The following is a 24,957-nucleotide window of genomic DNA, read 5'->3' as shown; positions in this document are numbered from 1 at the left end:
GTTAATTAAAAACAAATATTTTTAAGTGCGTTTAGCGCACAGTTTGCAGACGCAAAGATGCAGCCGAAGGTTACATGTGGAAACTGTTTTTTGCTAATTCATAATTTTTTGTTTGTTGGCAACGCTTCCGTTCAATTAAAAGAGCAGACGTTCTAATTGGTAAATTCAGTCTTCCAATCAATGGATTTCAAGTTCCTTTGTTTCCTGGTTCCAAAACCGTCGGTGGTTTAAGTGGTTTCAAGGTGATCAGTATCGCGATTTTTCCAGATTCTTTGAAGGCTTAAAATTCTGCTGATATTACAGATTTTTCAAATTCTGAAGATTCTGCAAATCCTGATTGTTTAGGGTACTACTAAATAATTTGGAGAAAAATTTGGCTTTGGCTCGTGAGGTTTCATTTATCATTGCAACACCACAACAAATATTTGTAATTAATTAAACAGAACAAAGAAATTATAAAGTTCTAAGAAAAATATCGATAAACAGTATCAACATTCCCCGATTGACTAAAAGAATAAGAATTCAAGTTCTGTCGGCTAAAAGTAATTTCGTCGTAATTGCCATCGTGTTTATAAATTACTCCCGTCCTTATCTTTGAATGAATCGGCCAGTCTTCTATTATCCTCAAGGCCAGAATATTCACCTGTGCTAGTACAAATTGATGTTTACTTTTGTACTTCTTGCGCCCAGAGGCTTAGCACCCTCCACGCTTGCCCCTGATAGCGCCGCCCCTGTAGTGTGCACCGGGAGTCTGCTGGAGTTCCATGTGCCTCCGACCAGTAAACAATACGGTTGCGCCCTTTCGATACGCTGGTCGCTGTCGGTGCGTTCGTTCGCTTCGAAATCAGAAGTTCTTGCACATGTGAGACATGTGTTTCGGTCGCGTATTCGTCTCTCGTCAAGACTAATTGCTCAGTGATGTGATTTTTTCCGACTTTTATAAATTCTTGTTAATTGAAGTGAATTAGTGCAGGTGACTGATTGTTAATCTCCACACAAAAAGGTAGCGTAAACTCATTAACTTTCATTAGGGCCATGAAACGGGATAAATACTCAAAATTAATTTATCTTAATTTTAGTATGTTGGAATTAATTAGACAAGTAATTAAGGAATGTCGCGCGATTTTTTGGTATAGATACGAATCAGAAGACACTGGTTTATCTCGCTACGGATGTCGAGCTAAAAGGATTAAATGTTATGGAATTCTGTGTACGGCGGCGGTGGAACAATTAAGAATGAAAACTTTATTCAGACGGAGATGGACAGTTTTTTTTTTAATTCACTTGAAGGAAATGTTAATGGAATTGCAAAACATTCATATTCTGATTTGCATTTCTGCTTTCCGGTGATGAATCATATGTAATTGGACAGTCGATGCATAATATTACAAATGAAATAATGTGATATGTTTATCATTCTGATGCAAGAAAGATGTTGTGACAAAAGATGTGATAACAACTATGAACGATAAAGGAGTTTGATAAATTTGCTCACTGCTTCAAGTTAAGGCGCTAGAAGAGCAATTCTTTAATTTAATTTAATTTAATTTAATTTAATTAGAGGATGTCACAGTAATAGAAAAAATGTTATTTGCTATACAATCGAATTTATGTAAATTATAAACCATAAAGTACTTTGTACATTTCGGTTTTAAGAAGTAGAAAACCTGAAATTAGATACATAGTAAAGCAGTAAAATAAATACGACTGGAATGCGCTATTGTATGTTTGTCTTCATGTTATCAACAATTTCAGATAAGAGATTTGATTGCAAAGTTAGAATCGTGTGAATGAAAATTGCGAATTTACTTTCCTGAGCATGGAAATTGATTATGATTGTTCGACTATTTTTAGTCGGAGTATCGTCTATCACCGATTTTTAAATGCCAATTTGTTTATTTTTTATTGTTGAAAGGGTGGACATTTTTCGATTTTCAATTGATTTGTTAATTTAGAATTTTTCAAACCTTTTTTCTCATAATCTAGCAAAATGTTCGGCCATTAGTTGAGCAAATTTAAACTTTCTGTTACTGGAAGAACTCTGTAAACGCACAAATTCCGAATTTGATCGATATCTTTTGGTACAAATTTTAGATTCTTTCGGCAAATTTAATTTGTCAAAAAACAAAACCGGCGATGAAACCTCAAAATTCAAGGTATTTTCACCCATCAAATTGTTAGTGGTTTCAATGTGATCATTCTAGTCGCAGCTAATAATGTGACAAAATAAAAATATCGCAAAGTAACAGATTTGTACCCATTTATTATGCAGGTCTTAATTTCCCAAGTGATTTTTCATAAAGAAAAATGTAAAATCTGTGAGAATGCCTCATACGTGTCTGAAAAAATATACGCGAAAATGCTCAGCAGTCGATTGTTTGCATACAACAATGGCTTTCATACAAGTGAAACTACAAAAGCGGCGACGAAGAATCTCGAATCATTACAAGAATTTTTAGTTTCTCCAGAATCATTTTATCTGGAACTCTTGACCGCTCGACGACGAGCCATTAGTTAATTCTCACGAGGAAACTAAGCTGTTATTCTAGTCTGGACGTGTACAATATCCCTCAGGTTTAAAAGTGACGGAAGAGCCAATAACCTGTCGATATTGAACGACTATTTTTTGCAAAAATGCAGAAATGTACCACTTCTCTATTTTCTGGTGTGATGGAGCAAAACACAAGGTATTGAAGGCGGGGCTAATAAATCATTGTTTCTATAATTGTATTGCGTCAACGGGCAAAAAGTGAAAAGGTGGGATATAAAATAAATCAACAGTGCTAACAGTAAATAATTTTTGAGTTAACCCACACCTTTGGAGGATACAAATTAAACTTGGCACAAACGCGAATTTCCGTCAAGCTCCACTAAAAAAATGCTTTTAATCTGTAATTACAGCGGCCATAAAGGCTGTCGAAAAGGTTCAACTGTAAATACTGTAATTATATTTTCAAGAGATAATGACGTTGTTCAATCCGGCACTTTTTTACATGTCAGATTTGCGTAGAATGCGGATTGCGATTTTGTTTAATGCGGTCATCATTTCTTCGGTATTTTATCTAAAGATGTTTGTCAACATTGAGAGTGTTTCCAGGAGTCTTTCTCGCTCCCCAAGGTCTCCTACGTGTGTTAGTATGAAAAATGCAAATTCTGCAAAATTATTTATTAGGCTACTTGCCTTTAAATCACTGCCGGAGTCCCATAACTGAAATTAAATTAGAAAAGCATATTGCATGTAAAAAGGAAAAATCGACCGGTGATATTTTACTTCCAGTAAATTAAAAATGTCGGTTTCACTTCTTTCCGTTCCGGCAACTTCTCCGGGGATTTTGCAAGTCGGAAAAATTACATTTAATTAAGATTTGACCCGCACACGTGTTTAATTTAATTGCGCAATACGTAAACATTTCGGAACTTGAACTGAAAGCTTCTCGCATCAACAAATAGCGGCGGTTCCAGACAACGAAAAATAAACAGTTTGCTAATAATATTATGATTGGATCGGCGGTATGAAAAGTGGATGGATTGGTAGAAACTGGACGAATTCCCCTCTATAAATATCCACAAAAGCATCGGCAATTAACGTTTGCGCAACATTGTAATGGTGATAAATTCCCAACATCTCCACACCAAGGAACTAGAGCGATCAAGAAATTCCACACATCGAACAACTTATCAAGTCTTTTCTATTTTAGCTCCACTAAAGTTGGAATCTCAACCATGTCAGAGATAATAAACAATTTTAATTACTAACGTATGTCACTTTATTAAAGAATCGCATCTCAGCGTGCAAGAATTCTCTCACGATAGTGTTGAACTACGTGTGGTCCTTTAATTACACAGCTGCATTTACTGCTGTGAATATTATTCCGTTTGGTCAATATCAAGTTTAGTGGCATAGGACTACTGAATGAGGCTACTCAAAGCCGTTGCAGTCAGTCATCTTTGAATGGGTTCAACTTCAATACTGATCTTATCAATAAATGTGTTCCAGCTCGACGGGCGGTTTCATGGGTCGTTTTAAGCGACGAGATTGAAAAAAATCCCTGCCGTCTGCTAAAATGTGGACATATGGAGCAGGATTTGAGCAAATATGATGAATTTCAGGGGGAATTTGTCGTTGTTATTTAAGACTAACTATCAAACGCAGTTGCGACATGGTGTAAAATTAATTAAATGTGACGCCCCAGGTCAAGCTACTAACATTTAATTTACCGAGTTTACTGCTCTCTGAGTCTATATTCATGAAAACGATAATGTTCCATATCTTCTTTTATCTCGATGGAACGAAAGTCGCCGAGTGGCCATAACTAAATTCGTTAACTTCTGGGGAAGAAGAAAACAAGCCCATTTTAGTGAACAATAACAACCGGATGTCTACGATGATAAAACTAATATAAAAATAGGACGTTTGTGTATAAAAGTAGCACAGTTGGGGTTGTTTCTCGAAACTGTAGAATTTCTTGGTTTGTTTGTTAATTAATTTCGTTACTTAGATTAATTGGATTCATAAGAAATGTAATTGGTCTGCTCTCCAGGAAAATCTATTAAGCTCTCTCTAAAACCTCCGAAATCGCTTCTGATCTGACTCCATCGAAATTAGATTAGAGTAAATTAAAGATTGACGTGAATATTCTATTAAGTTTTGATTGGACCGGCAGGATTTGATTTCCTTTGAGGTCAGGACGGCTCCTGATTAAGTCCGAACAAACATGTGAGTATTTACATTGACCTAGGACGATATACAATGTGCTCGTATGATTTACAATCAGTTTTTACGAGCAACGCAACAAAAATGTGACGTTAATAGCATCCAAGCCGCGTTTTATTGTCTGTTCGACTAGAGAGAAACTTCCTTACTAACATTAACACCGGAAACGAATCCTGACGATCCTCATCAAAATTTTCCAAATCAAAACCTAATTAAAATGTCAACAAAGATCCGATCGTGTTGACAATTATGATGGATCCTGCTGAAAAGACCGTGTCGTGTCACGTGGATGACACGTGTTTAATGCACGATGCCCTTTGGTCCCACAAATAATACACCTATTGTGTGCTTCAGCAACCAAACACAATCGTTGCCGTGTTTATATAACAATGACAGAACGGAACATGGGAATAATAATAATCAGGACTTGGTTAATGGGTGGGATTCGATTAAGATTTTCTTCGAGGTCCACGTGACTGTGACGATCCTGACTGGAATTACTTCTAATGACGAGGATCTTGGACTTTTATTGTGGCTTTCACTTGGTTCTTTATTTTAGCCGGTTTCATTTGGTCCTTTGCACGGTATTATGTTTACTGCTCACTAATAAAATATAAAGGACAATTTGGTGTTTTAGTGTCGGGTCCTGGGAAGGGTTGGGCGCCACTAGAATTTCGGGTTTTGTAATATTTACTCGGTGGCTTTAAAGTTTACATTTAAATGGGCTGCAATAAAATCCACATTGAGTAACTGTTCTAAATATAAATAAATAAATAATTAGAAAAGTAGAAATCTGTAGGTTGTTCTAAAATAAAAAATTCTATAAAATGTATTTCTTGTTCTAAAATTTCTAATTTTTTTAGAGTTAACAAGCGTGTCAAAATAAATAATACCCTCAAATTTCATGTATTCGTAAAATTAGCGAACTTGCGGAACTAAATTTTGACTATTAGAAATTTTTAGGTTGCCTTACAATTAAAAATATCTAAAAAATCAGTTTCTTGTTCTAAAATTTTAAAATTTGACAGAATTAATAAACTTGTCAAAGGTAGTAATGCCTCCAAACTTTATTCATGTATGTGTAAAATTGGCGAAAATAGGGAATTAAATATTGAATTTTGGAATTTTTTGGTTGTTTGAAAATTTTTAGAGTTAATGAGTATGTCAAAATTAGTAATGCCTCCAAATTTCATTCTTATATTCGTAAAATTGCGATACTCCGAATTAAATTATGAATATTGAATATCTTTAAGTTGTCCTACAATTAAAATTTTCTAAAAAATCAGTTTCTTGTTCTAAAATTTTGGAGTTTTGCAGATGTAATAATAATAAGCTTTTTAAAAGTAGTAATACCTCTAAATTTAATTTCTGAATTCTTAAAATTAGCGAATATACGGAATTTAATGCAGAAAATTGGAAATTTGAGGATTGTTTTAAAATAAAAATTATTATTATAATAATTAAAATCAAATTTCATTTTAGTATTCGTAAAATTAACGAAAATACGGAATTAAATATTGAGTTTATAAATTTTTAGGTTCTCGTACAATTATTAAACTTTTCTTATTATTTTTTTTACTTTGATCTTTTATTTACTCTCCAAAGATACAAAATTACTTATTTGGTTTTTATTATCGGCAATATCGAGAATTCCACCCATTATTAACTCGATCGTTAATTTCTTGCGCAACTTATTATTGGGTAAATGGCAGCAGTCTCATTTAGGTACTTTGAATTTCTAAGCCATCGAATAAAATCAGTGGATGAAATGTTCGGATACAGAAATTTTCGACATTTTTAATTCAAATTTGTAGTTTAGATGCAATAAATTTCGAAAAAACATCTTATAAAATGCAGTCAGAACTTGTTCCTTTGCAATGCAAGTGGCTTAATCAAAAACAGGTAACATTTTAACTTCATTATTCGCCGCGACTTGCATTGCCCAACACTAAATCAGTTTTCGGAGCTTCTAAATTAAATTTCATCTGAAAAATAATAGCCCTGCAGTAAAAGATTCCTATCGTTCCCAACTAAAACCAATGTAATTGGCTTCATGTTCCTCACTCTACAAATTAATCTTCACCACAATGAGTTTTTTTTAGCAGTGATTGTGCACTTCTGTACCGCTTGCAGACATTTAGTTACATGTTAATCCATTGGTGTACTAAACAGAAATTCCGTTACATTATGTCGACCTTTAAACACCTGTTACTGTTGTAACTTTGCCAGACAGCATCTACTTTCCGACCCCAACCCCAAGTGGTACTCGCATCCTCCGGACGTTCTAAAGAACGATAAAAACCAATCCAGATTTGGCAATGCAAAAGAACAATAAATCCAATGTCGCGAGATCTGAAACTGGTTTCCTTATAAGGACCGTAACTAAAAAAGCCTCAACCCGGTCTCTAATCTTTTAAATCGGTACTGTCGATTTTCAAGAATAGTTCGCTGGGAATGTTGTAACGACCACTGTTAATGGACCAATTAGTTACAATTTAAAGTAGTCGGGCATTTGTATTCTCTTCACACTTTTTTCGTATAGAAAACGTCGAGAAATGGATCATCTGGGACTAATTATGGTTTTCGGTTATGATACTAATTAAGAATGACAGTGGCGCAGACTGGAGACTGGGATATAAAAACTCATACGTCAATCGCTGAATTACAGAAAATGGAGCACTAAAATGAATTAAAAGAAATGAGTTAAAGAGAGGAGATGATGAATGATTATAAGCGTTTTATTAATGGTGGTGCTGAAGCTACCAAGCACTTTTTTAATTGGAAAGCACCTTTTCTTTTGCTTTATTTTCTGACATAAATTAACTACTGTAGCGAGCTGAACCGGCGAAAAAGAAGGGAATTTGTCTGTGCCTGACAATATGCAAACAAAACTGCAACATTAAAATTCAATAAGTTTATTGACATCCAGTAAAACGCCCAGTTAACTGAGGACATTAAATAGACAAAGTTAAGTTTTAAGTGCCTTTTCGTCGACATTTTATGGGGTAGAAATTAGAATAAATTTTACTAAACGACGCAAAATACCTCTGCAGGGCCTGAAAAAGTAAACAGGAAATGTGAGACCTTTTTCGTTGGTAGCATGTTGCCTAATCACTGTCATTTTGAGACAATTATAGAGAAAAGCAAATCAATACAGACCAATAACAGTAACGATTTTTCTATTTGTGTTATAAACTTTCGTAGCAAGATGAAATGTTGTTATAAACCCCATTGTGCTATTATAACACAATAACAAACTCCCACAGCACTGTAATAAAGCTCATATTGTTCCAATCCGAGTTTTCCTTCCCGGGATATTGAATTTTTTTACTTTTTTTACCTAATTGTTCACGTCACCAAAAACAAAAAATCTGATTCGATTACCTGTAATCCTGGGAAAAGCTCGTCAAACTTTAGCATTACTTTTATAAGTCGTGACCAGGTTTTAAGGCAGATAATTTCGTTTTAACGTGCTTTTCGTAAAGAAGCTCCACTATTTTCTATTAAATTCTCTAGCTCTGGGGGTTTTAAAACGAGAAATGGAATTTTTAGAAATTGTCGTTCTTAGGACGAACCAAGAATTGCTGAATTTTAATGAGATCTCATAACTGGCAATTTTAAATTCAGAGACGTTATCACTTGTGTCATGCTCATCAACTCTACCAAATTGGAAAATTGGAACAGAAATTTTGAAAATATTCATATTTGTGAAAACAAGAAATCCGATTCGATTAGCTATCACACCGTGAAAATCTGATAAAACTTGAGCAATAATTTAAAGGTCGTGACCAGGTTTCATGGCAGATCCCGTTTTTAACGTACCTCATATACTTTTATTATCTCGTTTTATTGCAAAGTGGTCGAAGTTTTTTGATAAAATGCGGAAAGCAAGATTTGTGAAAATTAATTCAGCAATGCAGGTCGCAATGTGTTTGCATTAGGCGTGATTTATATGAAATAGCGTTAATGTTTCAGCTTCAGCGTACTTTGAAACGGTGGATATCAGCAGTCGGTTGGAGATTAAAAACATAAAGTGTGGATGTTATTGCAGTCGGAAATGTTATCAAATAGTGAGAATTTGCGAAGTAATTTCGTAGTTTTATGTGGTGATTAATGAAGTTTTTCCCGGTTATTGAAACCCTCTGTGTTTCCTCAACATCACGTTCTGGTAAAAGGATAAACTCTTTCTAATTCTGGTATTAACTCATGAACTTTCCTACAGCTGGATGTTTAGATTTGACGAGTAAACAAGCAATTTACACGGAATTTATACTAGCTGTGAGTTCATTTACATCGCACCCTACTGAAAGAATGTGGTCCTTCCAACAAGATAACCGGACGTCCCCATTTTAGCTAAATCTGCATTATTTATTTTCTTGGGCGGAAGTTAATCGGTCGTGCAACATCACTTATCATCCTTCAACTTCTTATTCTTATTAAATTACGTGAAAACTTTCGAGATATCCCCTTGTTTATCTTCAGTGTCCTAATAAGAGCCATCGATTTTCAGTTTATTATAATTGAATTCTGTAGTTGTACCGGATGATTTGAATTTCGTTCCTGCGACGTAAGCAGGAATAGAAAGTGTAGGAAAGCGCCTAATTTATGTGTTGAAATAACTTCCTGAAAGGACAGTTAAAATCGCTTCAAAGCTTTGATTTATCGTAGGAATTATCATTCACGGTTAATTATCGGTGAGGAACACTAAATCGAGATTCGGGCTATTAAAAGTAGATGCATAAATGCGCCTAATTGGGCACCTAATTCACTTTTGAGGGATGTAATTTAAAAATAAAATATAGCACTAGACATGACATATTCTCATCAATCATTTCTATCCCGTTGCTTTTAGCTCACCATTATGCATGGAATCAATAAGAACTGTGGCTTTAAAAACGCAACACGGCATAATGGCAAGATTAAAAAACCCAAACAATGAACTTTTGATTGTGAAATAGCCTAGAAATATGTACTTCCGCAATCACTGTGAAGTAGGCCGCAGCAAAAAATGTCACTATTTTTAGGTAAACTTTTAATTGCGACTTGTCGGTGAATCCCCGAGGCGTGCTCTCCCCTTAATCCGGCTCTGATGTTGTTATTAGAGCCGTCATGTTGAAACCGTCCTTTACTATGCATAGAATTTTGTTTTGGTAACAATAGGATGCACCCAGCCATGTAAAAGTGTACTCTATCTTCTATGTAATTTACACAAAATCACAATAAGCTTCATCTGTCTACAAAAGACGGATTAAATAGTACGCCTGAATAGTTTAAATACTGATCGTTCCATGTATGAAAAGAATTGAATAGTCGTAGTCAAGTGGGGAAGTTGCATTTTTACAAAGCCCTTGATGTGGGTCGGATCGATTGAATTTTCGAACAGATTTGTAATTACTGGCATAAAAAGTGTCAGTAGTGAAGCTTTTACCGAGTAATTAATTCATAAATCAAGACGAGCTTCTTTTGAATATTTTATTTTCACGGCTTGGGTATGAGCCAAAGCCTTTATTAATCATATTAGTGAGCCCGACAAGCATAGTTGGGATTATGTAATGCTTGTAAGTCTGTTGAGGTAATTTATGTCTTGTACAATTAAACCACTTAACGCTTTATTTACAACGTGATTTCCATAAATGGACATTCTAAATTGTGTAAATATCGTTGCTGTTTTATTGGAAAAGCAGAAAAGTCTTGATTGATAATTTTAATGAACTCGTTGCGAATCGAGAACAAGGTTTATTAATAGTTACCCACAATTAATGGAGATTTATGGGATACACGATTAGTATGCAATCAAGGAACGAGGAATGTCTTCGCTGATGAAGTAATTAATTCTCTTTCACGTAGACCACATTCAAATGTGAAGTTAGATAGCAAGCAGCCAAACAGAAAAGACTAAAGTAACCAAGGAGCAAACTTTGATTAGTTACGAGTTTGTAGTTTCCTCACTTTCGGTGCTCCTTTTGTCTAATTACAAATCTAATTTTCGCTAATTTAAGAATTCAATTTGTGGCGAAGTAAACTCTCGGGGTTGCACGTCAAATTTTGATGAAGGAACTGACTAAATTTTAAAAAAACGCGCTAGGCTCAAAAGGGGTGGCCGTGGACTGTTAATTATTTCGCGAGTGCCGTGATTCGGTCGTTGCAACAAATGTCTTTTGTCATTTTTTTGGCGAATGTCGTAAATTAGAGTTGCCACCCAAATTTTTAAGCATGCCTTTTTTAATTGCCTTAAATTTTCTCGAAATTTTTAAGTTTTTTTAATCGTTTACATTTTTTTTTAAATCTTTAAGTTTTTGTTAGATTCTTTTACGATCATCTTTCAATTCCTTTAAAATGCCCTCTATTTTTCGTTCTTTTTAAGATTCTCTGGATTTTCTACATACTTACATATTTTCGATTCTTATTCTTCGATTTTCTTCAGATGTTTAGGCTTTTTGCAAATCGAGTATATTCTTGTTAGTTCTTTTTAGATTACTGTTAGATTTGTTCAAAATTCTAGCCAGATTTGTTTCTAGGTTTTCTATTTTCTTTAAATTTTTGAATCTTCTGAATCGTTTAGATTTTTCTCAAAATCTAATTTTTGTAAGGTTCTTCTTAGATTATTTTTACATTCCTTTAAAAGTCTTTTTATTTTTTTTCTTTTTTTAGTATCTCTCAATTCTTGGATTTTCCAGATATTTTAGATTTTATTCAGAGTTTTAGGCTTTTCTCAGAATCTCTAAATTGTTGTTTTTAGATTGTCTTTAAATTCCCCTTTTTTAGATTTTTTTGAAATTCTTTGATTTTCTTTCAATTTTTTTTCAATTTTTAATTTTTTTTCAGATTTTCAAGTTTTCCTCAAAAACTTTAAACACCATGTGCGATTAATCTTTTACTACCTTAAGATTTGTCCACAATCTTCGCCAGGTTTTTTCCAGTTATTTTTTGTCTACTATTGACGACGCCGAAATGTGATCGATTTTTTCGTTGTCATGGGTATTTGTCTTAATTTCCATAATGTAAATCAGGCTTTGAGCAGTGGCGTTCTTTTTGATTTTTCTCTAAATATTTATCTTAATTATACAACTTTTGCTACACGGTATTTCAACTGAAACTGTGGCCCCAATTTTGGTAGCGACAAGTGTATGTAAGTGCTGAGTGTATCTGGACAGCTAGTGATTTTATTTAAAATTGGTAATGATTTAAAGAGTGGGAGAGTTGTCAAAATTAGTTTGGTTACAATTATTGACATTATTTGTCAAAACAGGAATTTGTTGGAAAAGCAAAAGATTTACGTCCCATTCGATGCAAAGTGAATAATAAAGACGTTTTACTACGTGCTATGCGTGATCTATAACTTAAAAAACAAAAATTGTAAATAAAACACTTGTGTTTTTCCGAATTTTACTGTGAGTTGACCGTTTTGGATTCGTTTAATTGCTCGTAAGTTTAGAAACAAAGCAAGTGGAACTAATGAATATGTTTGAATAAAAACGAAAAGACGACATTATCAACATCTCAAATTTCGAAGATTCTTTTTGTTTCATGTGCAACGTAAGGGTTTTAATTTGAAAATCGAAGTGAGCCAAGTCATAATATAAACATTACTTGCACCCAGTGCATCTTCTTATCAAAAGGCGGAAATAGAGTCGTTTGCTGTTACATTGGGGGTTTCATTACACCCAACCTACAGTTACAATATTAAGACAGGAGGAGCTCTTCATGTGACGAACAACATTGACCATTAGTCTCTAAATTTGTGCAAAATCAAAAATAATTTCTGGTTTCTGTCAGGTTGACGTGTTTGTCAATATTTCAGATATTAACAGCAAACCCAACAAAAGTAAAAATGTAACTAGATGATACAGTCCTATAAAATGATTTACGTTCGGTAGAAGTAACTAAATTTAGTAACTTTTATTTTTGAGCTGTGTAACTAAGGTTATTACTTTTCTAGTGTAATGCTTTGTAGAACAAATGTCATCAAAATGACAGTTTTTGGTTTGTCATTAAAGGTAAATAGTTATTTTCCAAACGAAAAAGAAGAAAATCATCAGAGCTTCGAATCGAATTCAACTAGTTCATCGATTTCATCTTCTGAATCTGACTCTGTAAGTGTTAAAATGATTGAAGGAATATTGTCTACAGCTGCGTCTCCCATGAGTGCTGACCAGTCTTGCCTAATTAATTTTTAGCAATGTAAAACAAAGTTTTTCCGGTTGTTTGGTGTGCATTGCGAAATTGATTTTAACAATAAATTTCTGACTTTCTCCCTTACGATTTCTGCAGGAAAATATTGTGTTTTCTACGTTTTGAAACTGGTTGTCTTGCAATAGTTGATTCCATCTCGTTTTATTGTCAAATTTGAATGACAAATTTATTTGACAGACAGTGATGTCAATGTTTAATTCCTAGTTAAATCAAAAATGCAACGTAGCGACACGAAAGTATCCGTTAGTTACTTCTACCGACCGTGAATCGCTAATATGCACAATTTCGTGTACAGTCCCAAAATTTGGGCATGTGTTGAAGTTTGGACCACAGATTCAGTTGAAATATGGTGTAATCAGCAGCTTTTTTTCTACATTTGCCAAAGGTTTTGCTTTTTCGACTACAGTTAAATATTTAGGAATTTTTAACTACTGTACGCATTTAGTTGTGATTAATAGTTCAAATTTTTAGAAATTCTTACGAAATTCGAATCTAAATAATTTTTTTCAGAATCTACATGTTCTTCTTTCTTTCTTAAAATGTCTTAAGATTCTTTCAAAATTCTTTCTGAATTTTCTTATTTTTTTGTTTTTTTTCGGTTCTTAAGATTTTTCGTAAATTCTGGAAGTTTCTAGGTCTATTAGACTTTCTGATTTTTAGGCTTTCCTTAGAACATGTAAATTCTTCTTAGGTTTTTCTTAAATCATCTTTAGATTTCTTTAAATTAGTTTTTGTCTTATATTTATATTTTTTAATACAAACTCACTTTTAGGAATATCTCTGAATCTGGACCTGACGAGGCAAAACGGGTTTTTTATTTTTGAATTGTTTTCCAATACAGAAAAAAAAATTGGTGCGTTGATCTGAAAAAGGGTTCCAAAATTGTTTTCGTAAGACTAATTTTTTTATCTAGGCATGCCATTTGAGCACTTTGATTTACAATTGAAAATATTAACTTCAAGTACATCTAGCTAAATACATAATATTCCCAAATTAAACGCTTTAGAGCCCCCAGTTATGAACGAAATTAGGAAGTCCAAATACACATGTTCCAAAGTTCAATGTTCTAGAGCCTCCGGTTATAAAATTGTGCTTAAAGCTTGGATGAACAAGCTAAAAGTAGATCGAGCTTAGAAATTTGAAAATCTAAAAGCCTCAAAATTGTATTAACGGTAGATTTCGCAGAATTGCTCAATGTTCGTAAAGAGCAAATTGCAAAAAACTGAATCCTTTAAACCCCTAATTTCCCCACTTTGTGGTATCTTAAAATCACACACTTCATCGTCCGTCCAAGAAACCGGTATCTAACATGCACCCTTATCGAGCAAAACGTGATGAATTAGTTTAATGTGACGTCAAAGTACTTCAGATAAGGGGTTGGAGTGACTCGAGCTTTTCGTAACGAAATTGTGGCTTTCTCTTCCGACGACGCCAGAAAAGTACCTACATTATTCCAATTGTGTATGACAGGGAACGATGTGATTAGCTTAAACATATACGGCAAACATGCCAAGTACAGAGAGTCTGAATTTGGCAAAGTCAACACTAACGATAATAATCAAATCAGTCAATTACTGACATGTAGGGCTCACACGTCCCCTATTTTCGGAACTAACGGGAAATATTTGCTATACTACTCAGAGAAAAAGCGAGGGGAGTTGAGCTTTTGGCGAGTTTAAAAGAGCTTTCTGCGAGAAAGCGCACGCTTTGGTAATAGTGTGTCATAAGTAGAAAAATGTGGCGACATTCAGCATCAGTTTCGAGATCATACATTCATCATTACTCGTATTAAACTGAATTTTCAGTGAAATTCCCTGCAATTTATTTAAAAGCAGGAACTGAAGTCAAAAAGTTGAGTTAGTTAGTATTCAGAGCTTAAAAGCCGGGAAAATGGAACTTAAAAATGAAGAAGAAAATTACAGAAGGCGTCAACAGGCTAATTTTGTTTCGCAAATTTTATTCGTAGTAAATACGTTACTATTACGTGTTTCATGAGGACGCTATTTTACTACACAGTATGATGGAATATTATTCGGTGTGTTATTTTTATTGCATCAAATTTAATATCGAATATCGCAATGAAGCTGAGCCTCATTAACAGATGTTATTAAATTTCAGTAAGCATAACATGAAACGGTTAAAAACGGTGTAATAAAATAGTAAAATGATTTCCAGGCCCTACGGTTTAGCTTTGATTTTCACGCTTGAGCAAGCAATATGATCAGAAGCATAATACGCCTAATAAATGAGGATGCTGGTGCTTAACCACATGAGTGATCCTTGGGATGTTTTTTATACTTCCCAGTTGCATTATAATAAAAACAGGGAGAGCCTCACCCTCCTATACATATTATCTGTCTGAGTTTCTTTAACAGAGAGCTTGGACTTTTGGATTAAAATTTTAATTAGAAAACTGCTGTTTTTAACCAGTCGAATATTTTTCCACCTATAAATTGCCTTATCGGTCGTTTTTAATACCACTGGCTTCAGTCACACCTCCATAAAAGGTAATCGATAAAGATCAGCCCAACAAAATAAATTTTGATTAAAAAAGTTAAGTCCATATTTGTCTTGTAACACGATTTCAATAAGTGAACGGACTGGTCGTGATGAGAAAGGGCGTTTCGGTTTCGCTCGATGACCTATAGCCACACCACCTTAACTTAATCACGACTGTCCTCTCGTTGTAATTAAGTCACATATCGTGTCCGTCCAACTTTCTAGAGTCATCGAAAGCTCAACCAACAGTTCCAAGAAGTTTGGGTGAGACGCAAGAAATATGAACTCCGGCCGAACAAATAAAGAACTATTGGAACAACCGCCAGACTGAATAAATAAACGAAAACTTGTGTGATCTTCAAGCTCCGTTAACTGACTCCGACTAATTTGAATTCGTCAGTGATGGGATCAATTTTATTTCATTTCATCGAAGGACCACGTGTCGTACATTCCATAGCTTGATTTAATCACAGAGCAACCCTCGATACGACCTCAAATAAGAGCCTATAAATTCTGGTGGTGGTCAGAGTGACTCATGCACAGTAATTAGATGCAAGAGCTGCATTGGACCGGACCGAAAAAATCACAACAGTAAAACCGTTTATTTATACATTGAGTTCGGTGGAAGACTATAAATGTGAAGCACAAAGAGTTATTTACTTACCGTTTTAAAGCTACCGTTAAATCAAGGCTATGGTCTACATGTGTTGGGTGCAGGAATGCTTATTTGTTTGCTGGGGTGGGATGATTTAAAGATGGCATTAATCAAAAACAGGACTTTATTGTACGTCGCTACGACCGAATTCACATTAAGAGTAAGACAATTTCGAGGGTATTATGCACAGTTCAGCCCTAATTCTATAGAATGCTTCATAGCTCATAAAATACTGTTACGCCACTGCTGTTATCTAGGGACATACATAATGTCTATTCAGAGACCTTTCGTCCCTTTTGTTTGCATTTTTCGTGATTGTAATGAGAGGACGAAAATTATGCCCAAAATGTGACCGAAAAATTAACAAGTTTACTTACGCTTTTTTTTAACGTGTGACTATGAAGAAACACTCAAAAAAACTTGATAACGGAATTGGTTTGCACTTAGAACCGCCCAGAAAACTGTTGCATTTTTAGTTGCAGAATGAAACAACGACCCGCGTCCCCGCTCTCGTTAATTATAATTCAAACTTTGTCCACATCGTTTTGTCCTAATTAAACTAAATGTTGCTATCACTGAACACACGAGTAGTAAATCACGTTTTACAGTCCACATAAATTTCAGCCAAAGTTGAGCAACTCGATATTTGCCCCTTTGAGACTATCACAGATCTCATTTATTGCAGTTTTCCACTTCAACAAAAAAATAATCAAGCTCGACCTATTTTTGTTTCATATTTCAAACTGAAGATTTACATTCGAGCTTTGTTTCCCTCAAACAATTATATAGAAGAACTCTCATTTAAGTCACTGCGTAATTCGTGGAATTTTGACGGGAATTTACTGCCACTGAAATAATGGCATTTTCTTAGGATACTCGGTATTCGTTGTATTGGAGAGATTCAACCTTTGACTTTAGTAGAAGTAAGCATACATTTTTTATTAAGAAGCTTTTAAGGAATCACAAACATTTTGGAAGTTGCATGCACGAATATCATTTAATTTTATAGATTGCTTCGGAGCGATGAATAATAACTTAGTGGGATTAATGATATGGCATCAGAGAGAATTAATGGCATATTGTTAACGAAATGATTATAATTACATCAGGGATAATTTGATGGTCATGTTGGATTTTAATGAGCCGTACAACGAGGTTTGTTTAAATCATGTCATCCGTTTTTTGCAAAATTCTCCCTTCAATTACTTTATTTGAGTGAAATATGTTAAGGATTTCGCCTTTCCACGTTTGCGACTGTATAACGTTAGTTACAAGATCAAAGAGCAGAAGTTTCAGAATAATCGCTTCATAATAGCTCTTCATAAACTCCTGAATCTGCAGTTTTGTATGTATTCCTTTATGTACTGAAACATTTCGCTATAGTTTACCGCAACGTTTGCTTTGAAATCCATAAATATATTTTCAGCGTTCAAAGAATAATCACGTTTTCTCTGAAGCTGTTTTATGATAAAACTACTGTAGGAGTAATACGCTTATTGAAGAAACTTTGTTATGATTTTCCCAGTGTGACAGCTCGGTTTCTTTTTTACAGAATTCTATTTCCTTCTCTTTTATTGGGAGGAAATCGTAACGCTAAATGTGCCGACGCCTGAGTTGTAATCTGTTATTATGGAGATTGTTACATTGCAGTTAAAGGCAGTCCTCTGAAACGCTTTACTTCCATTGTAGTTTGTATGTTAAATTTAATTAAACTTTGTCAGATTTTGCTTAATTAGGTTGTAAAGTGTAGGGAGGGAAAAACTCGAGAAAGTTACACAATAAAGAAAAGCGTTTAGTGATTACAAACATCCCTTGACAAAGGAAGGACAGTGAGAAGTCGCAACTATTTGCTTTGAATTTGAGGATCATTACTAAAATACACACCACCTTAATGTTCTCGTCTGTACAAGATAAACACAACTACCCTCATATTTTTTCAGTGAGAAAGGAAACACTAGAATGTTTGTTTTCCGTTCCTGTAATCATCACTTTCCATCACAATTAATACTATTTAGATAATACCAATTTTAATTGGAATTCTGCATTTTCCAATTAACCTTTGTTTCAATCACTCTAATTACCGATTGAAATAATACTTTTACATGTTTAATTTTATTACAGATGAGTGGTGAACTATCCCGGGGGCTCGCAGGGCGGCGCCGTCATACTCCAATCCCAGTGCCGCCCCCGAGAATACCCACACCGATGCCGCCTTCAAATAACAACAATCCGCCAAGGTATTTAAAACAAGGGATGATATGTTTTCAACTTTGCTGTCTTTAGAATTCATTCCGGGGTTTCCCGGAAGGTAGCAGTTTAACAGGAGTTGGTATTTTCAAAGCTTTGTGGTGTAATCAACGATCTAAAAAGCTGACTTGCAAAGGAATCTCATCTGAAATGTAGATGGACGACTTATAAGTTTTTTGCGGGTTTCAGAGCGAAAACGAGCTTTCGGAATAATTTTAGCGGGATTAAAATTTTATTTGCAGATGTCCGGGTTTACAATGAAATGAATTCATGTGGGTGTAGAAAAGGTAGTTTTCCGCAATTTTTTAAATTCCGAGGAAATTGTTATTGGAAAATATGAGCGCAGTTTTAGACATTTCTGGCACCGCGTAATCAAAAATGATGAACGCTGGAAAATAAGAGCGAACTTACGAAAATGCAGAAATGTCAGCAGAAAATTGAAGTAGTTTTTTCTTAATATTACAAACGTTCTTAGCATTTGCATTAAAAAAATGAGAAATATGAAGGAAAAATTCAAGAAGGAAGGAAACAATGGAAACAATAAATGTCGTTAGTTTCTAAAAGGTTTTCAGTTTTTTTTCTGTTGAGAAATTTTGTGATTCTAAACTGTTTTGTTGTTTGCTGAAATGCTTGAATTTTTAGACTATTTTTAGAAACTTTAGTTCTTAGGTTCTCATGTTGTCATATTTCCGAGGAGTTTCTAGGATCATTAGGAATCTTTAGAAATCCGGAAAAATGTATCTGAATATCTAAGATTTTTTTTAAATTTTCTAGGTTTATTTGGGAATTGATAAATAAAAAAAATAACGTCTAGACAGCTTGAGAAGGTAAAAATAAACTGAAAACTTTCGGTTTAAGTTAAGAGCAAATAAAAAAATTATTATGATCATTATTTTTCTTCGATTTTAAGCAACCCCTTCAAATTATTTTCTTTCAATTTCTCTTTAAGAATGTGAAATTATGGCTTTATTGTATGGAGAAAAGCATAAATAAATTGACGAAATTTGCTTTTCCCCGCATTTTGAGTCTGTAGAAAACTGGGTTACTGAACAAAACCCCTGATTTGAATTTTCTTTCAGTGCGTAGGACAAAAAATCCAATAACCTCGCGTCGCAGCAATTGTGCTAAATGACTAATCCCTCCCTTATTTTTGCAATATGTGGGAAGGAAACCCATTCAACCCTGCCCTAAGCAATGTCGTAATGCTGTTTACATTTCAACCAACATATGGCATCAACTCTCGTATAATGGCAAACAACGGCCATAAAAGTTATGGCTTTTATTCTTATCACTGAAAATAGAGCGCGCTCAAAGAGATGCAAAGGTGTATAGTTGGTTGCATCTTTAAGCCTTTCTCCAGCTTTTTTCTCACCGGAAACGCACTGTTAGTACCTGAAATATTATCGATTTCAGCTCGTGGTGACATACGTGCTTAACTTAGACACGTTTGATCTTTGAAAGAAAGGAGCGATAATTACGATCCTACTAATTAAGTCGGTTTTTGTCGCAGGTGATCTCGAAGGGTGCATCTTGTTAAGTGAATTAAAAAAGAGATAAATTAATTCAGTTTTTAGCGGCGGGTTTGGTAATTTGTTTCCAGTTATGGTAATTAAAGAGGCGACCATAAGCACTAATGCGGATATTTATGTGTTTTTAATTTACGTTTTGTAAGCTTATGAGATTCTTCAGTTTTATTAGCCTGGTAGGTTTTAAGCGATTAAAGTTGATAGTTCTGGCTTTATTTCCGAGCCGCCTGCTTAAATTTCGCAATTTAAATAAAACTGTGAGAATCGATAGCCCATCGTTTTTTTCGAACAAACTTCCTGGTAATTAAAAGTTTCGATATTGCCATTTTTCCTGAAGTTACAGCATACTTTCCAACTTGTCGGTTATTAATTATTGCCCCAAGATAATCTTCTTGAAACGAAACAACCATTTGAAAAATGTCGCATTTTGTTAATCTTTTTAAGTACATGAAGTTGTCGCGTCGTTACTACTTTATCGCAATCACCATATTTCCTCGGATTTGGAGCGAGTTTACTTGCTAACTTTATCGAGCGTGAGTTCTCAAGTTGAACACTCCGCTCCTCGTACATATGTGGTTAAAATTTTGTAGGTAACCGTGTATATCCTTCCAGGTTTATGTTTAACTAGTCTTTGATCTTGTTTACTAACGTGCATCTTCCCAAAGTTTGATTACCTTGAGCCTGCACCTCATACATCAAGGATTACACTGATACATTCAACTTTAACTATTTATAGACTGGGGTTATACGAGTACTGTTGCATTAAATGCACGTTACGTTATGATCTGACAGAGCAGTAAATCCAGATGTAATACGAGAACTCCGAAGTTTATTACACATGCAATCGCGCTTATTTCCGCTTTGTTTTAATAGGGGAATTATTAATTGGCTGACAAGAAAATCTGTAATTTGTTCCCGCGAAGAAAGAAGCGCTACATCAAAGGAAGCAATCATTTTAAAAATCGAAACTAAAAATAGACTTTCATTTCAGCAAAGAAAACACGCCGCGCTCTCACCGTTTGTCAATAAACTATCTTCATTAATCAACGAAATATGATTGGAGTTGTGGCGACCTCTACTGGTGGCTACTCCAACGCAACCGCTTGGCGTCGCGACGCCTGAAAGCTCCTCATTCTAACTTCCACCACTTTCCTTCAGATGGCACCACCACGCCACGTGCTGCTTTTCTCAACTATTTGACTACTTACTATTTTTGCTGTTAGTAGCAACATCTTGCAGTACCATTAATCACCCTCAAACATGTCTAGATCAAATTATCTTCCCCCAACCCCCCCGAAAAAACAATAAGACGATTTAAAATTTCCGTCACGTTTCAAGAATTCGTTCCCTTGCAATAAATCATTGCGATCTTTAGTTCCCTCTGGCTTAGCATAAGTCCTTCACCCTCTGGCATATGCAACCCTCTACGCGTTATAATCGATTAACTTAGTATGAATGGAATCTATAACAGCAAGCACTGCGACTTTGCCTTTTCAAAGGTTTGACTTATTAGGTTTAATGAAGCGTGGATGAAACGGTAATTGAAAAAATATCAGCTGGTTGCTGAAGAAAGGGCGACAGATGAACGAAAAGTGCAAGGTGGTTTCGCTTCCCATTAAATCTAGGCACTTTAATGCAATTAAGAAGGGGCGAAATGGGGGTGCTGAGATATTAATGAAATGAGTGGTGATAGAGGGTTGAGGTCAAAAAAGTTTTGGTGGTTGGAAAAATTGAGTTTTTAATGGGGTGGACAGGGAAATCTAATGTAAATTAAACTCAGTAAATTCAACTCTACGCACATTCAGTTTGCTTAATATTTCAAGGATTCTCTCTGCGAGTTTCTCAAAACACCTTCAAATTTAGCTTAAATTTTATGAAATTTTCTTTTCTTTTTAATGTTTTTTTGAATTCTCAGGTTTTTTATTCTGACATTCCATGGAATGATGCGGAATTCTTAAAAAATATCCCGTTTTTGCCTTTTTTAAGGAGTGTCCTTCATCTGATTACGACAGATGTAAAGATGCGTTTTTTATCGTTTTTTTTTCGTATTTTTGTTGCTAAGAATCCGGTCTTACACATACCGGAGTCGAAAATTGTATTTTTTTCAATTTACATTTAAGTATTTTTGTTTAATTTTCAACGCTAACATCTCCAGAACTACGACAGACAGGAATGCTGAGTTTGAAAATTCAATTCAATTTATCGTTTATTTGTTAAACACGTGTTTTTAGTATCTATTTTACGCAGAATTTCACACAAATTTTAAAACAAGGGCTATTGTCACTATACGTGTACAAATAACTGAATTAGAAGCGACTAAAGTTTCGAATACTAAGGGCCGGTTTATGCAATAATTTAATTTAAATTAAGTTAATCTCGCAACTAATATGCATGACGATTGCTGACATTTGATTGGCGGAAAAACGATCACATGTCACTTTAACACGATGTTAAGTATTTAATCGAAACTAAAGATTTAACTGTAAATCGGCCCTATGACAGATAGAAAGATGCAGTTTGCGTCCTGGTTTTTCTAGCGCTTTCTTTGATAAGAATCCGGTCTCACATATCCCGAATTCGAAAATTTATCGTGGACGTGTCACAAGTCACAACCGAGTGCGCTTTTCTTTAAATACATTTCGATGACGAGGGCTGCGAATGCGCTTTCCCGTCAATAAATCAAGTTGAAGACATAATTCTGGAAATTTAATTGCAATAAAATGTGGTTTCTTTGTAAATTTGATTTATCATTTCAGATCCGTGCATTCGAAAGATCCGAACATGAAAATCCATCCCTCGTCAGTTGGACCAGACATTCCTAAGCTTATCACAAAGGCCTCCTATAAGCTACTGGATAACGATGTCAAAACGGCATGGATCAATCCGAGGCTAATCTCAAAGGTAATTTAGTCCTTTGTACTTATTAATAACAGTTTCCAAAAAACTGCTGCTGGCCCTAATTTATAGCATGTTAATTTTATTGGTTGAGCAATAGTAATTTGTCTGGAAAATAGATCCAGTCCCCGGTTCATGTGGCTATAATAAAAGAGATTTACTATAAGCTTTACGACTTCATAAAATATGATATTTCAGTAATTGGATGCCTGGGGACAGCTCATTAAATTAAAATTAAAATTGAATTATGCAAATCGTGGAAGATGGATCGTCCGGTGGTCACTTCTTCAGAGAGCGTGCCTAATGGATTTTAAGACACCTTTTTTTTTCGATGATAATAATAAGTTCTGTGCTAGAGAGGCGTTAACGTCAAGCTGTGTAAATGCAGCTTGCATTTTAATGCCGCATTTTAATTTAAGTGATCAAGTTACTGAAGGAATGCTGCCCCTGCGAGGTGATGATTTATATCTTAATCAAGAAGTCCGATAATGGATTCTCCCCTCAATACAAATAAAGTAACGAGGCCTAAATTGCAATTATCGTAAAAGTGCGTGCGAATTTCCATTATAGCCCGTCTGTTTTTCATTATTATAGTGTCCAAACAATCGCGCCACGACTTTTTAAGCACTCGAGCCATCAAAAGTGGTAACTTGCTATAAAAAACATGTCACCCCTACAAGGGTCAGAGTCCATAAAGTTCTACATGAATATTAGATTAAGGGCGTCAAAGAAAAACTTCGCTAAGAAAGGACACTGCATAATTTTTTCCCCGATGATTTACACCGTTCTTTCAAAGCTAGAGGAAACAACAGCATAAATCTCGAATACCGAAATTAAGTCGGGAGCTCTTTCACGGAAGATTTCGCGGACATCTAATAAATTAGACCGGCAGCTAAATATAAAACAAAGACAATAACGAGACTAACCACTAAAGAATACACAGAGTGAAAGTTTTATTGCTGTGTTAAATGCCGGGTGAACCGTCTGTGACCAGAGCATCCAAATAAAACGTCGAATTGTATAAATATTCATACAACCATTTTTATAGAGGGCACATTTTCTGCTCTTAAAGGACGAAATTGCTTTTTAAAATTTTAACACTGCTGGTGTTAAGCTTCAAACTCGCTCATTGTCACATTGTTTATTTAGTTTTCCGTACAAGAATGTTGTGCCCAAATTTGCATAAATTGATTTTAAATAAGAAAGTTTTTGTGGTCTGTGTCATGAGATGAACCATAAGAGAGTATTACGTTGGAATTTTTATTGAAAGTGCCAGACGAAGTATTCATAAAATATTTTGCAGGACATGTTGGTGTCTGGTAACCGCAAAAACAACATTTTTAATGACAAAGTTTCAAAATGGAAAGAAAAAGAACCGAAAATTTGGCAACTCGAAGTTTTCATGTAAATTTTTGTAGAGTTTGGATGAAAATTAGCGTCTAGTATTTTTGGGACCTCTGCTTTTCCCTGAGTCAGCCTCATAATAAGAACCAAGGATCTTAACGACGACTATAAGCGTCATTAGGTGACCGCAGTTTCTCTCCCTCCTTGATTTTCCTCCCATGATATATTTCTATCGCCTGCTTTACTTTAGCAAGTGCTCAACGGCCCATTTCTCTCGCTCCGCTAAATGTCTAAGGATAAAGTGATAGTTTCGGCTATTATTCTAAAAAATGTCACAATACCGCCGATTTTCGTCCATTTTTCGCCAGCAATTCACTTCCTCTTTTAATGCCTGATAAATTGCCATCACGAGGGGAACGTAATGATTGCAACGTTTCGAAGAAGTGTTAACGTCTCTATCGTAAGTCACAAGTGTAAAAAAACTTTCATAAAATATTCTTATATAAAAGTTTACAACCCCTCATAATATCAAGTTTCTTTCACCCAATCCAGCACAAGCTCACCAACTGTAATCCGTTTTGGCAGGGTGTACATAAAATCATATTTTACACCACAGTGTGAAGAAATTGATGTTTCGGAATGAAAATAATATTAGGGGAAAGTTATTGAGGAAGTTGGCGGGGTGGGTGACGCGTATTATGATTGGAAATCTGCAGTTTTCAGGCGCATCCTTGTCACCCCAAAAGGAATAAAACTTTATTATCCTACCATGATTAAACCATATGCTGGACCGCATGATAGAAATGCTAATTCAATTCGTGGACATAGATAATGCTCGCTGGGGGAGATAGAAGAATAATTTCCTTAAAATTTGGTAAATACAG

General features: G+C 34.9%; 1 protein-coding gene across 2 annotated transcripts in view; it reads left to right on the top strand.

The window, feature by feature from the left end:
* The first annotated feature begins 769 nt into the window (after nt 1–769).
* LOC148169745 (kinesin-like protein CG14535) overlaps nt 770–24,957 on the top strand; it is a 91,663-nt gene continuing 67,475 nt past the window's right edge. For both annotated transcript variants that reach the window (XM_088043416.1, XM_088043415.1), the window contains exons 1-3: nt 770–1,003; nt 18,183–18,298; nt 22,591–22,735. In XM_088043416.1, coding sequence (XP_087899542.1) covers nt 18,183–18,298; nt 22,591–22,735 — 261 coding nt within the window. In that variant the 5' untranslated portion in view covers nt 770–1,003. The remainder of the gene's footprint in view (nt 1,004–18,182; nt 18,299–22,590; nt 22,736–24,957) is intronic.

Source organism: Gnatocerus cornutus, chromosome 8 (assembly GCF_029298725.1).
Source record: "Gnatocerus cornutus isolate USDA-ARS CGAHR chromosome 8, icGnaCorn1.1, whole genome shotgun sequence".
Lineage (NCBI taxonomy): Eukaryota > Metazoa > Arthropoda > Insecta > Coleoptera > Tenebrionidae > Gnatocerus > Gnatocerus cornutus.
The sequence above is the reverse complement of the archived record's forward strand: the minus strand, read 5'-3'. Positions and strand labels throughout refer to the sequence as shown.